Source organism: Mirounga leonina, unplaced genomic scaffold (genome assembly GCF_011800145.1).
Source record: "Mirounga leonina isolate KUSES-001 unplaced genomic scaffold, KU_Mleo_1.0 Mir_171, whole genome shotgun sequence".
Lineage (NCBI taxonomy): Eukaryota > Metazoa > Chordata > Mammalia > Carnivora > Phocidae > Mirounga > Mirounga leonina.
This window is the reverse complement of record NW_023270436.1, coordinates 16,836,290-16,851,256: the sequence shown is the minus strand read 5'-3', so window position 1 is coordinate 16,851,256 and position 14,967 is coordinate 16,836,290. Positions and strand designations below refer to the sequence as shown.

Genomic DNA, 14,967 nt, shown 5'->3' with positions numbered 1-14,967 from the left:
AGGGCGCCAGAGAAAAAGACACAGCCTCTTTCCTCTCCGCGCGTTCGGTATCGCGCTGGAGGCGGCTTGGCCCTCGCGGCGCTCCGTCGTCGGTCCGTTGCCCCGGCAACGAGCGGGGAAACGGCCGGGGTTGGTGGCGCGCGGCCCGGCGGGACTGGCCGGCGTTGGTTGAGGCATGCCGGAGCGCGGCGGGGGCACTTTTCGGAAACTCCGGGGCGCGGAGAAACGTGAGTCGGAGGGTGGGCTCGGCCGGAGCCGGCGTGCGGGCGGGGACCCGCGGAGCCCGGCCGCAGTGGCCCCGCGCTGGCGGGAATCGCGGCGGGCGTCCGGGGACCCGCCGTCCCTGCGCGCTCTGGGTGCGGCGCCTTCCTCTGCAACCCCTTTGGTCATATGCGGACGTTGGGGCTGCAAGGATGCCCCCGATTCGGGACCGGAGTCTCGTTTCTTGATTCCTGGTGCAAAGCTTTTCCACGGGCGGCTTCCAGGGCAAGGAAAAAATTATGTCCACCTTGCCACGGTTTCAAGACAGGTTGTAAACTGGCAGCCGAAGGCTGAACTGGGTCCATAGACGTAGATTATTTGCCCCCAGCTCTGAGCACTGAGCTTGAGGCTTGGCCTGGACGCACACCTACCCGTTTATTCCACAGACGTTCCATAAGCACGGTTCTAGCCAGGCACTGTGTAGACCCTGCCCATCGTGGCAGCTCCGGGGTCAGGGAAGGAGGTGCCTGGAGTGAGAGTGCACTCTGCTTTCAAGTCTCCATCGTGTCCCCATTTTACTCCGTGACCCGGGCACATCGATTCCTCTCTGGGTCTCAGTTTTTCCATCTGTAAGTTGAGGGATGTGTCCTGCATGCTAATCCAGAACACTTCTAGCTGTGACAGCCGGGCTGGGCCTCTCCCTGGGCGCTGCCAGAGCCAGGGCGTGTTGGTCCCCACAGGCAACCTTTTGCTGTCTCCAGAGCCCAGGCCCTGGTCTGACCCCACATGAATTAGGATCCCAGCCCTTTCATTTCCTCTGCTTCCCGGCTCTGTGGTTTTGGGCAAGTCGCTTCACCGTTTTGAACTTGAGTTTGCTCACCTGCCAAATAATGGGGGGATTATAACAATAAAAAAGATCATATATGTCAAGAGCTTGGCACATATATATGTTCCTGAAATTATTACCCCTGTTACTTTGTGGAGAGCGTAGAAGTCCCCAGGTGTTTGGGCCAGCACTGCTGGGACTGGTCCCCTGTCGTCATCTGCAGCACCCTTGATGGTGTCTCGCTCACAGCTGGGTGCAGCCCAGGCTTATTTAAAGTGATGATTTGCAAATCATTTGACAGAGGCTGATGCCTGGGGGCCTGCACTGAGACTTTTTTGATGTCATTGGTCTGGAGCAGGGTGATTCCAGGGGGCAGCCAAGGGGTGAGGACCACTCATTAGGGGGCTGCAGCAGGCTCATTTTCCTACCATTGCCAGTTTCCTCAGATGGCACTCCCTACGCTGCCCTCCTACTGGTGCAGCCGGAGGCTCCTGGATCAGCAGATGGCCCGACAGCGACACCGAGAGCAGGAGGCCCGGCTTCGGCAGCAGTGGGACCAGAACAGCCGCTACTTCAGGACGTCTGATATCTGTAGTTCCAAACAGGCGGAATGGAGCTCCAAGACCTCCTACCAGCAGAGGTAACTTCAGTGACCTTAGGGGGACGGAGGCAGGAAGCCACTTGCTGGTCATGGCGTGTGGCTTTAAGAACCCGGGGGGTGGGGGTGGGGGAGTGTGGCTTAACAGCATGTTTTCTTGAGGAATTTGCTGGATGGCGTAAATTCCCTGCATGGTCATGGTTTTCCAACTGAAAATTGAAGAGGAAGATCATCAGTGAAATGATACATTTGCACTGAAAAAGAGAAAACAGTAAGAAATATATGCAGAATCTGGGAGTCTCCAGGTGACCCTTTATCCCCAGAGAGAACCACAATTAACAGGCTGATGCAGATCCTCCTGTACTTTTCCCCTGCTGTGTGTGTGTAAATACGCACACACATATACATCCATTGTTGCAGAAATATATGTAAAAAACATGGAAGGTAAAAGCCTAGGCTTTGGAGTTAGACAGACCTAGATGGAAATCCTGACTGTGTCACTTGCTGTATAAATGAGCCTCAGTTTCCTCCTCAGTGAAGTGGGGCTACAGCAGAACCTACTTTGTAGGATTTATGAATCGGCGTATCGTACGTCGTACATGGTAATTGCCCAAGTGTTACCTAGTACTGTCGTTACGTGCATATGTGAGGCCACTGTACATTTTCTTATTGCGAAACCAAGATTCTGTTACGCATAGTGTTCTGTGACTTGCTGTCTTCACTTTGGCTGGAAGACACTTTCCTGTGTCGCCGTGTCACGTCCACCTCAGCCTCTTTGGCCGCAGAGCAGAGCAGAGCGTGCTGCGTGTGGCTGTCGTGTGACTGATGGAGGGAGGGCTCCTTCCCACCCAGCATGCATGCCTATCAGCGGGAGAAGATGAAGGAGGAGACGAGGAAGCAGCTGGAAGGCAGACGGGACAGACTCAGGCAGCTGCTGCTGGAGGAGCAGGACCTCCTGGCCAGAGAGCTGGAGGCGTCGCGGCTAAGCGTGGACTTGCAGGAGGGAAGGATCCGGGAGCGGTGCGGCAATCTGAAGTCGGCCCGAGAAGAGCAAAGGAAACTGGTAACTTCTTCTAGCCCCATAGGAGCCAACAGAGCCGGAGTGTCCCCAGCCCGTCAGTGAGGCGCTTGTGGGGCCACCCCCGGGCACTGGTCTGATGAGCCAGCAGTTAACGGCAGAGCCAGCAGGGGGACGGGCGTGTGCTATGTTGTTCTTCGTGCGTGTTGGGCACGAGCCACCTCTATTCTCTTTGGCCCCTTAAATCACCACCTCTGAGTCCTTTGTCTTTATTCCAGTCCCGTGGTCCCGCAAAGGCTTGGCACTGGTATACTTTATCTTCCGAGTACTTGTGGGGAATGGTGAGCCCCAGTCTACATATTGAAGCCTGCTGTATCTTTTGCAACAGGTCTGTCCCATCTGGGATCCATCTGTAGCATCACATCTTGGCACCCTTCCATCACCATTGTGGCAGTCATTTGTCAGGGCTGTCTGGTTCCATTCTGGTGTCTCCCAGAGCCAGGGGTGCAAGGCGGGCAGGAGGTCTGAAGGGCAGGTGCAGGGACAGCGAGCCGGTGGAGGGGCTCTCAGCCTGAGCTGACTTCCCCTGGGGGTTATCCAAAATGTGAATGGATTTGAAAAGTGACATCAGGCTTTGTGTTTTCTTGACAGATTGCTGAACAACTTTTATATGAACACTGGAAAAAGAACAACCCCAAACTTCGAGAGGTGAAAACCTTTGATTTGCCTAAGTAGATGAAATCATGGTTCCCTTCTTGTTTGTAAACTTGCATCTCTTGCTGGGGTGAAACAGGAGAGGACACCCCAGCCCCCTGGAAAATGCACCAGGCAGATCTGGTTCGTTTGGTGTTTAGCCAACACTTACCGAACATTTGCTGCATGGTCTAGCACCTGGGCGTGTAGAGATTAGAGGGGGTCCCCGCTCTTCAGGAGCTCGCAGCCCAGTGCAGGAGACTGGGCAGCTCATTACAGTGCAGGCTGTAGTGGGCTGGGCAGGCCCGGAAAGATGTGCACTGGGGCAGTGCCCCCAACTCAGTTGGGGGTCAGAGAGGCATCTCAGAGGAGTTGCTGGAGTGGAGGAGTTTGGGCTTTTACCTGATGGTGTGGAGATGAGGAAAGGACCCTCCAGACTGAGGCAACTGAGTGAGGATCAGGCCCAAGCAAGTCCAGGGAGCAACAGTGGCTGAGAGGTTGTGCCGTCAGAGAAGGAAGGGGGACTGCAAGAGTTGAGGCTGGTGAGGCAGGCGGGCCCAGACCCCGGCCAGCCTTGTGTGGCCTTCTCCTGGAAGCATGGGGAGCACCTGGATGATTTTAAGCAGGGGTACAGTGGGAGCCAGCTGCATTTCAGGGAGCAATAACTTTGGCAGCAGTGTGGAGGTTGCAGGACGGGGCGAGGCCAGGGCAGTGATGGTGGAGGCCAGAATGGGGTAGCAGCAGAAAGGAGGACAAGGGGCGAGACCTTGGGGGCAAGGGAGGGTGGGGCTGGTTTGAATGGCATCATTCCACCGAGACTGGGCCAGAAGAAGACCCGTGATGATGTCAGTAATTTATTTCAATTTAAGCTTTGTGTCTTTGTTTGGTGGGATGAGTTTATTCATAATTATAGTTAGAAATGGCTAGTCACTAAGGGAGCAATTCTGTGCTTTTGAGTCTTGTGCAGTTAGCATTAAGACTTTCCCTGGTCCTTTGAGGTTTAGGTAGGTGCTCCAAAGTCTTTTACTCAGAAATGTTTATTTAGAACACTCAAATTAGTTACAAATATTTACATTTGTAAGTCAAGAAAGAAATTAAAACTTTTTATAGACAATTTCCCAAACAAAAGCTTTTGGACAGTGCTATAATTCATTTTCTGATCCAAAAGATTCTCTAAACCCAAATCTCTCTTTTTTTTTTTTTTTTAAGTAGACTCCTCGCCCATCGTGGAGTTCATTGTGGGGCTTGAACTCAGGACAGGACCTGAACTGAGATTGAGAGTCAGATGCTTAACCAACTGAGCTGCCCAGGCAACCCCCGAAATCTCTTCTTAATCACCCCAAATGTGTTGCATCTGTTGCTACGGGAGTACATGTTTATACACCTCTGCTTTGCAGAGGGAGTTTGGAGGAGCCAGGCGAAAGGCTGAGCCTGTTCCTCAGCTAGCTCTGGTGGCCCTGGGGCCTGGCATGCTCTGGAGCAGCCAGGGGTGGCCTTTCAGATCCGATTTCCATTTCAGTGTCCGCTGACCGGCTCCTGCTCAATCCCAAGGGTCCCGGCAGAAAAATTTGTGCTCCTTTGTTACAACTCGTACGATTTGTTTAAAACTGCCTGGTCCTTTAAGTCAGTAAACACTGACTGGCATTCAGACTGTACATGTTGGGGTCTCCTTGTGCTCCCCTGTAAGGTACCTGGGCCTCCCTGAGTCCTCGTGTAGGGAACTTAGGGTCGCTGCGTTTCGCAGCGCACGTCTGTCACATGAACCAGTGAGGAAGTTCGTCTTCTCTGCCTTCTCACCCTCAGATTGAATCAGCCCTTCACAAGGAGCATGTGATAAACTCTTGGAAAATGCAGAAAGAAGAAAAAAAACAGGTGTGGTATATGACTTGGGAAATAGCCCTCCGCGCTGTGGTGGGCGTGCTGTGCCTCCACGGCTTGGAAGTTTCCTTGTTTTTGATGTTAATGACTCCGATCCAGGAATAGACTTGATCTCAGCTTATGTAACGTGCTAACACTGAACGGTGGCTGCTCTTACACGTACGATGGTCCGTTGTGCTCGTTCCCGGGGCAGAATCACACCAGCTGACCAGGGTTGGCCCCGGGCAGGTGCAGTGCTCATTTGAAAGGTCACTGTTGTTGCTGGCAGTCTCTTTTGACATAGTTTGCAACCTTGGCTTACAGCAGCACCTCTGGGGACAAAAGTCCACACCTCTGTGAACCCATAGCTGTGCCTCTGGGTTAATTTTGGAGAGTATTGTGCTGACTTTGGGAAGGGGAAGGAACCCCGCCATTCTTGAGCCCCTGCTCTGTGCCAGGCCCTGTGCTGGGTACTTTCACAGCATCGTCTCTGAGGGCAGCATCACTCCCATGATTCCCACCGTGAGAACAGAGCCCAGGAAGACGCACCATTGCCCAGGGTCACCAGGCTGATAAGTGGCATGACCCACTCTGGCGTAGACATGTCCGAATGAGGGATAGCGGCGGGGAACTGGGTCTTTGCTGGCCGTGTTACAGATACTGACCTCCTGGCTTCCTTTGGGTCCATGTAGCAAGAAGCCACCAGAGAGGAAGAGAACAAACGGTATGAAAATGAGCATGAACGGGCCCGAAGGGAAGCGCTGGAGCGGATGAAAGCAGAAGAGGAAAGGAGGCAGCTGGAGGGCAAGCTCCAGGCTGAGGCACTGCTGCAGCAGATGGAGGAGCTGAAGCTGAAGGAGAAGGAGGTGAGGGCACGGTCCTGGCCGCACAGCCTCCTCGGTTGCAGCTGCCTGTCGTTAGAAAATGGGCATGTGGAAAGCGGTGCTGAATAGGTTCTGTGGGGGGGCGGGGGGATGATTCTAAGACATGCAACAATGCTGGGCTCTCCCTTCTCACATGTATTCCTAGCTGTGGTTTTTCCATCCTCCTAGGTTGTATGCCCAGATTCTAGAATGTTCATGATACGGAGAGAATACCTGTTCTCTTAGGTGTGTTTCCAGAGTGGCTGTGTGAGAACCTTCTTAGAACTTGGATTTTCCAGGGCACCAAATAGACTTGACTTAGTCAGATGTCCTAGCACACAGCTATGGCTCTCCCCAGCTAGCAGGTTTGGGATCTCAAGGCATAAACTGTGAGGGTCTTTGGTTCAGGAGGCTGTTTTGAGGATACTGTGCAGTTTCCCTGAGCTAGATTCCTGGGCTGGATCTTCCCATTCAGACAAGGGGAAGCCTGTCCTTCCTCAGGCCCAAATGATTCAGGAAACAGGTCCTTAATGCCCACCATCTGCTTGATGCTTGATGCCAAGCACTGTGCTAGGCCCTCACGGCGGGAGCTGTGTTGGGTGGGGGAGACAGGTTAAGTCACAGTAAGGTGTGGATGAATGCAGGGTCCCGTGGGAGCATGGAGCATGGGTCTCGTCCTTGTCCACAGGCCCGGGAAAGGCTCTTGCAGGAAAGGAGTGAGCCAGGCCCAGGGCTCAGAACCCAGAGGTGGGAGGGCGTTCTGATCACCCCCGGCCAGGCCAGCCCTGCTGCAAATGCAGATGAAGAATGAAGGGAGCTCTGATTCTGATGACCTTAATTGGATTTAACTGTCGTCACCACAGGCCACCAAACTGAAGAAGGAGCAGGAGAATCTGCTAAAGCAGCGGTGGGAGCTGGAGAGGCTGGAGGAAGAGAGGAAGCAGATGGCAGCCTTCCGGCAGAAGGCAGAGCTGGGGTGTGTGCAAGAAGGGCCCCCAGCAGCTGCCCTGGCCAGGCGGGCGAGCCTCTCACTTGCCCAGACTTGCATGGGTACCCCAAACCAGAAAGGAGACAGTCTGTAGTAAGCAGCTGTCTGACCTCCAGTAATTGTTCATAAGACACTGAAGGCAGCCCCTATTTTGCTCATTTCTAGACGCTTTTTGAAACATCAGTATAACGTGCAACTCAATAGGCGTACCCAGCAGATCCAAGAGGAACTGGTGAGTCTGAGTCAGCCTGGCATTTCTTTCACCCTCTTCGGAAAAAAATGCTTTCCGTTGCTCAGTAGCTGAGTGCGTTCTCATAATAAGACACCAGGGGAGATTCCGCCTTGATCAGCCCTGCAATCCCTGCCCCTCCCCAGATATATCCCCTAGATATATTTACATGATGCCCAGAGAGAGAAGCGGTGGGGTTCTTTACAAGTTGAAGTGGCATTCCTCAGTATATTTACCTACCGGTAAATATAGATGCTGGGAGGGAGCCTGTTCTTTCATACTAGCTGCTCAGTCTTCCTGTTAGGTATGTCGGTGGGCTCGCTAGTGACGCAGGGACGGGGAAAGTGAATGGGCCAGCCCATTCGCCTCCATCCCTGCTTGCTGCAGTCAGGGCGGGCCGGGGGGCGCCTCTGCTGGGGCTCGAGCGCATTTTTCCCATCCCAGGACCTCCAGAGCTCCCCCGTTCTTTTTTTTTTTTTTTTTAAAGATTTTATTCATTTATTTGACAGAGAGAGACAGAGCGAGAGAGGGAACACAAGCAGGGGGAGTGGGAGAGGCAGAAGCAGGCTTCCTGCTGAGCAGGGAGCCTGATGTGGGGCTCAATCCCAGGACCCGGGGATCATGACCTGAGCCGAAGGCAGACGCTTAACGACTGAGCCACCCAGGCACCCCTAGAGCTCCCCCGTTCTTTACAGCGCCCCACTGTAGCAATGTGCACCACAGCCGGTTCCCCACCGGTGCGTATTGGGGTCGTTTCTGGTTTTTCCCTCTTACAGCACAGCTGCAGTGAGCATTTTGTGCACATGTCTTTGTGCCTTTGGGTCTCCAGTCTGTGTTCTCAGAAGTAAGACTGCTACCCAGCTGTGTTCTCAAAAGCTGTGCTACCAGGCCTGTCCAAGGGCAGGGACATGCGTGTGGTGGCAGAGGGTTCTCCCTTGGAAAGGGAAAGCTCCTGGGCCTCTCCTGCATTGTTTTAAACCATCCCTAAGTGGTTAAACCCTGACCCTTCCCGTCTCTATCTTGGGAACCATCGGAAGCCTCACGAATGTCTGCTCTCAGTGCCGAGTGCAGAAAGGCGGGGCCGTGGGAGTGGGAGGCAGGGGCCGCAGAAGGGCTCCCCCCGCTCCCCCTGTGCTTCCTCGGCCACCCTCCAGGAGGCGGACAAGCGCATCCTGCAGGCGCTCCTCGAGAGGGAGGACGAGAACCAGCGCATGCAATTGGCCAAGAGGGCGCAGGCTGTGGCCGATGCGGCGTGGATGAAGCAGGTCATCGAGGAGCAGCTGCAGCTGGAGAGGGAGCGGGAGGCAGAGCTGCAGCTGCTGTTGAGGTGAGAGGCGGCCCCTGCGTGCACCCGACACTCCTGGCCTCTCCTCTGGTCCCTCACGTCCCCACAGGGCACCACAAGGGTCTCCCTTGTGACCGAAACATCTGCCCTTGCTCAGCTATCCGTCGTGACGAGCACATGTGTGCTAACGGACCTGGCTTTCGGGGGTGTTGCCCTGAAGTTCTCTCAGGTGGAAATCATCAGGGTTTAGAGTAAGGGTCTGTTCCTTTAAGATCTTAGAAACTTGATAGGAAGCTGTTATAAACTGTGGAGATGCTGAATGCTTCGTAGGTCTGTTAGAGATGGTTCTGGATCCTAAAAACCTAGGAGATTGAAATAATCTAACAGGTAACATTTATTGAGCACTGACTGTGGGCCAGACACTGTGCAAAGCGCTTTCCTATCCTCATGTTATTGGCTCCTGACATCGTTGGGACGTGAGGAGCAAGGGGATGGGGCTCAGGCACCGCCGGGCTCCTGTCCCTCTCCAGGGTCCTGACGGCTAGAGTCCCCTTGGTGTCCAAATGGCGTGGGTGCAGGTCATCCCAGTTGTGTTTCATAAGGAGGCGGGAGCATAACCAAGGCAGCCCAAAGTACTTACGGGAGGAATACTCTCGGTGAGCTGGTCCGGAATTGTCACCTGTGAAGAGTTGGGTGCAGAAGTTGGTGTGAAGGTTGGCCTCACAGAAGATGTGTGGACCTGTGTGCCAGAGCCCTGTTGGTTCTTTAGTTGTCTTCTGCTGTGGGTGGTGGTAAGGAGCCTGCTCTCACCCGCTCTGTGTTCCCAGGGAGGAGGCCAAGGAGATGTGGGAAAAGAGAGAGGCAGAGTGGGCCCGGGAGAGGAGCGCCCGAGACAGACTGATGCGTGAGGTAATGCCGGCTGCGAGCACATACTGACCCTGCCACATATTCTGGAACACAGGCCTCTCTGGTCACCATAAAGAGACTTTTAACGTCATTATGAGAGTAGTATCAACTTATTCGAAAAATATTCATAAGTACAGGAAGTAAATGCCAAGTCACCCAGACCCCCCAGCATCTACAGTCATCATTACTTGATTTCCCTCAACTCTTCGTGTTTCTGTGCATAGTGTGTGTTTCTGAGCATTCGCTATTATACTGTGCTGTTTGATTTCAAGCATTCTAACATACTATTCACATCTTCCTTGTAGATATTTTGACGACAGCATATTATATCATGTGGGTGTGTTGTAGTTTGTGTTCTACTCCCCTCTTGTGGGTATTGTTTTTTTCCTAATTTTGAGGCATTACAAGAAACATTACAGTAAACATCTTGGGGCATAAGGCTTTCCATTTTCCTTATTTAGGATTTTTTCCCTTGAGGTGTAATAACCAGAAGTGGATTCTTGGAGAAGCGTAACTGTTTTCTTTGTCAGGATTTAAGTAATACACATAAGGCATACCCCATTTAGAAGGAAATCTTTTAGGGGCTCCTGGCTGGCTCAGTTGGTGGAGCATGTGCCTCTTGATCTCGGGGTCGTGAGTTTGAGCCCCACATTGTGGGTAGACATTCTTAATAAAAAAAATTTTTTTAAAAAGGAAATCTTTAGAAAAAAGCCTTCGTTATTCATGTATGGAAAGTTAAAGTGGTTTAAAATGGAAATTCTATTTTGTGCATGTCCTTTTCGAATCCATGGGAAGTCGGGTTCCCACTGGTGCTGTCTCACTTTTATGAGTACCGATACTCTGCAGCATGTTTTGATTTTCCCTATTAAGAATGTTCCTCCTCATTGTGGCCACTTATGTGTCTCCTCCGGGGAGCATAATTGTTGGGTGTGGCAGGTGGCTTCCCACCCTTCCTGGTTCTTGAGGCCTGACCATGCTCTGGATGTAATCCTCTGCTGTGGCCAGGTCTCAAACCCAGGTTTCTGCCACTCTAAGCCGTAAATTTAAATCCAAAAGGCTGAGGGGAGGACCCAGACTCTATCTCTGGTCATCTGCATGGCTTGTGGTTTCTTTTTCTGGAACTGATGGGGAGTGAGACTCACAACCTTGTTGCTACGTTTCTGCCCTGGGGAGGGAGCTCCATCCCCTCCTCTGACCTTGTCGGTGCCCAGCGGTCTCTCCCTACCGCACAGTGTGTGCATTTTGTATGTGGTGGGGACGGGTGGGAAGCGGGGCTGACACTGTGTGGGCCAGTCCTGTGATCTGGACTTGCCTTCACCTGGCATATTCAGGCCTGAGGCTGAGGACAAGGCTGGGTCTCAGGGCAGCTGTGGCCTGTCCACGGCTTACAGGACAGGTACTTGTTAGCGTCACACTGAAATCTGCCCTTTGCCTTCCCGCTGTGGGTAGGTTCTGACAGGGAGACAACAACAAATACAAGAAAAGCTTGAACAAAACCGACGGGCACAAGAGGAGTCCCTGAGACACAGGGAGCAACTTATTCAGAATCTTGAGGAAGCCAGAGAGTCAGCTCGTCGTGAGAAAGAGGAGAGTGAAGAACTGAAATCAGCCAGGAAACAGGAGCTGGAGGCCCAGGTGGGCTCAGCCGGGGGGTGGGGGGGGATGGGGGTGGGAGGCAGCCTCAGCCAGGGGGATGCGAGCTGCAGGTAGCATTGGCCCCCGCCCCACTGTGGCACCAGATGCCAAGACCCTTGACTTATTTTCGCAGCCTGGCACTAGGACCTTGTCCGAGAAGCCCACGTTATTGAGCTCAGTGCACCCCCTTTTCCTTTCCAGCTGAAACCCTGATCCTCCTGATTAGTCCCAGCTTTACTCCAGGTCCTCCGTCTGTGTGGGAGCAAGGCTGTCAGGCCTGGCCAGCCTCTCTCTTTGCTTGCTGGGACACAGTTGATTGAGTTCAGGACCTGACAGGGAGCAGAGAATAATCTTCCAAGCACGTGGGCACACCGGACCTTTTTACCAGCTGCATGTTACACACACAGCCTTTCCAAGCTCATAAATGCCCTTCCTTCTGGCACTTGCCGTCATTGTGGCTTAGCTGGGCTTCTCCAGCTGGCAGAGGCCCACGGACTTTCCCCCATGATTCGAGGCAGGGTCTGCCCTGGGAACATTGTCCTGGGTGACTGTGCTCTTGGTGGCCAGGTTGCAGAGCACCAGCTGCAGGCATGGGAAGAGGACCAGCAGCAGGAGGAGGAAGAAGAGGCGGCGAGGCAGGCAGAGCGGCTCACCGACACCCTGCTACAGCAGGAGGCGAAGACGATGGCCAAGCGGGGCTACCAGCCCAAGGTAGGGAGTCTGCAGGGGACGGGCCCCGCTGCCGAGCCACCACCCAACCTGGCCTCTGCCGTCCCAGGCCTGTTCGTAGCCCTGTGCTTGGCTCCGGTTCTTCCTCGCTCCTCCTCGGTTTCACCCTTTCTTGGCCAGTAGGGAACCGTGACACATGGCTGGTCCAGTCCTTCTTTGGGCTTGAGGTGATCTTGCTATGGTCCTGAATGCTGAGCTGTGGGCCGTGTGGCCCCCGCTGGGGCCGGGAGCCATCTAAGAGCTCCGGCGCCGTGGGTGGAAGGTGAAGGAGCCGTGGTGCTAGGTCTCCGCTGTGCAGACAGCAGAGCCCAGCTGAACAAGGGCCCGGTGTCCCTTCTTCTCAGCACCTCTACCTGCCCCCTCCCCACTCTGCGATCCTCTCTTCTTCCGTCTTTCCCTGTCCCTCGAAGTACGTGAGTCAGCCCTGCGCAGGACAGCACAGGGTGCACAGACAAGCCGAGGCCAGCACGCCGCTCCCCGGGAGCTGGTAGCAGAGGACCGGGAACCGAGGGACGGCCAGCAGGCCCGTCGCCTCTGCTGCGGTTCCAGGGCCGCTCTGGCTCCCCGTCCCCCACCCCCGCCCCCGCCCGGCGCTCTAAAGCGCTGTAAGACCAGGAGGCTGGCTCCTTTGTGGGCCGAGAACTCTGGGAAGCCGACGAGGCAGGTAGAGCGGGTGCTGCACCAGCTGCAGACCCATTTTGTCCTGGCTGGCTGGGGCTCTCGGGGCGCAGGGAACAGCATATTCTCAACTCACTTGACCAGGGATCAGTTAGTGCCTTGGGACCAGGCTTTCACAGAGCACACGTGAAAACATTATTTAAAAAGGTAATAGGGGCGCCTGGGTGGCTCAGTCGGTTAAGTGTCTGCCTTTGGCTCAGGCCATGATCCCAGGGTGTTGGGATCGAGCCCTGTTCGGGTTCCCTGGTTGGTGCAGAGTCTGCTTCTCCCTCTCCCTCTTTCCCCCTGCTCCTGTTCTCTCTCTCGCTCTCTCTCTGTATCTCAAATAAATGAATAAAATCTTTAAAAAAAAAGGTAATAAAGTGTCTCAGTTATGGCTTAGGGTCAAAGCTTTGTCACTTATAAATGAAAAAGCCATTGATTTATACGGCGCTTTCAGCTCTTAAGTTGGGATTAATTCCCAGTGCTCCAGCGATTGGCTGATCTGATCAGGCTTGTGTTTTCTTTCTTTCCTCAGCCCTACGGACATCCCAGAATTGCTTGGAACTGACTTTGTTGGGAATGTAAGCACAGAGAGCAGGGACGCTGAGGCCTGTGATACGCAGGTGCCAGACAGTTGTACTGTGTTCTGTTTGAGTGTTCGGGTCACTGCGGAACAGTTCAGTGAGCCTGTTTGGGTCCACAGTTACCCAGAGCAAGGGCCTCACCGGACTAAGGGGTTGTGGAGAGGCAGCACCCAGCAGGAGGCCCTTTCCTGCCTTTCGTATCCAAGGATGGGGCTCTTAGAGTCACACACTGACAGTACTGTCACGCAGTCCCTAGACTTAGAAAGTCAGACTCTGCAACCGCGCTAGGAGCTGTGCGGTGTGTCCCGCGACAGGATATATGGTTTCCTGTTGCCTCAAGCTAATTGTCCACCGCCAGTAAAGACTCCCACTGGAGAGATGAGGGAAGTTTCTCAGTTCTTAAACTTGCTATTTAAATTTCATTATTTGGTTGCGAGCAAACTCGTAAGTCTTGGTGCAGTTTATTTCAGGGTTTATTAATTTAGCGATCCCAGAAGGATCACATCTTGTTTTCTGGAAGAAAAAAAGCTATGAACTCTGAGACAGTCTGATGTGCTCCACAGATGCTTTCTGGAAAGGTAGCAAGAAGTGGGTGTTTCCTCCTTCAGGAAACATTTGGTAGAACTTCCATAGAGGGCCCTGTGTGGGCTGATCCCAACATGTATGTGACTGAGCCCCAGAAGGGAGCCTCAAAAGGCCACCTGGGTGGCTAACCTTCGGGCATAACACTTTGGACCTCTTGTGTCTTGGGAAGGTCTTGGCAATATGCAGCCTTGTGGGATGTGTGTGTGCAGAGGAAGGGGCACTGAGCCTGAAGGAAGTAGATCACACTCAACCAGACTGACCAGAACTGCCTCTTCCCACTGTTCTATCAACATGACACAGTTCTAGAGTAATCTCGGCATGGAGTACAAGTTCCCTGCAGCAATAATCATATTTTTATGACTTGTATTTTTTTTTTTTTTTTCAGATTCTTCCTCTGAGGTTTCAGTTTTCATTATATTGTATTTAAGATTGCCTGTCTCAGTAAATTACAGCTAATTATAGGGCTATGTGCCAGGTTATTAAAAACCTGAGTTTATTAAAAAAAATCCTGAGTGTAAGGGCTGCATTGCCTTCCCCATGCATTGTGCTATAAAAACAAATGGAGCAGCAAACTGCATCCTTAATATGTTTTTCGTTTTCTTGTCTTGAATTTCTTTGGCTATGATCCCCTGAGCACCACTTTCATTATGCTTGCTTTTATTTGCTTCCCGTTTGAGACATTCATTTATTGTGAAATAAAGTTCTGGTGTGACGGCATGGCTTCTTGGCTTTGTTTTTGTTGCTTTTAGTAACTGTTGCAGAGTGGGCCCTATAGAATGAAAGATCTTTACTGACTCAATCACATCTACAGCTTTGCGTATTTCCTACGACTGCTCACAAGAAAAATGAGTATTTTTCCTGTGGAAGGGGTGTTGTCTCCCCTCTAATTTCCACTGGATCCTCTTTTAAGTAAACCACAGGGAATTATTAGGAATCATATGCTGTCTGAGCTCCAGTATAGATTTGATGTGGACCGAATGCCTGGTAAATAGGCACGTAAATATTTACTGAATATTTCTTATTTCTTTCAATTTCTTATTTTTGAAGCCTTTTTTGTGACGCTGGTTCTCTGCCTAATTCATTTAAATGTTTCCTCTCTAAACTTGGCCAAAATAATAGTTTCTAAGTTTAGAGCTTCCATTGCCTTCCTGCTTCTAGTATAGCCCAGAGTCGTCTTCTCTCATGTATAGTTTGTGCCATGATTATGTACGTATATTGTCTTTGTTGTTTTTAAGCTTAGCACCTTTTCCCATTCCCTGTAAAATTGGTGATTTTTAGATTATTCTTCACAGATTCTTCTATGAAGTTCA

General features: G+C 52.5%; 1 protein-coding gene across 1 annotated transcript; it reads left to right on the top strand.

Annotated features, from left to right (window-relative positions):
• Nucleotides 1-106: 106 nt before the first annotated feature.
• Nucleotides 107-14,374, top strand: TCHP (trichoplein keratin filament binding). Its single transcript, XM_035017182.1, has 13 exons — nt 107-227; nt 1,465-1,667; nt 2,478-2,688; nt 3,295-3,351; nt 5,140-5,208; nt 5,886-6,059; nt 6,920-7,032; nt 7,210-7,276; nt 8,428-8,600; nt 9,386-9,467; nt 10,914-11,099; nt 11,667-11,810; nt 13,024-14,374. The coding sequence occupies exons 2-13, from the start codon at nt 1,474-1,476 to the stop codon at nt 13,054-13,056; spliced, it is 1,503 nt and encodes a 500-aa protein (XP_034873073.1). The 5' UTR covers nt 107-227; nt 1,465-1,473; the 3' UTR covers nt 13,057-14,374.
• The last annotated feature ends 593 nt before the right edge of the window (nt 14,375-14,967 follow it).

What these genes read in the sequence shown, in the direction of transcription:
- TCHP (XM_035017182.1), top strand. Translation starts at nt 1,474, where the DNA reads ATGGCACTCCCTACGCTGCCCTCCTACTGGTGCAGCCGGAGGCTCCTG. An exon ending in GAGACAGACTGATGCGTGAG is followed by an intron (nt 9,468 to 10,913) that starts GTAATGCCGGCT and finishes CGCTGTGGGTAG; the next exon opens with GTTCTGACAGGGAGACAACA. An exon ending in AACAGGAGCTGGAGGCCCAG is followed by an intron (nt 11,100 to 11,666) that starts GTGGGCTCAGCC and finishes CTTGGTGGCCAG; the next exon opens with GTTGCAGAGCACCAGCTGCA.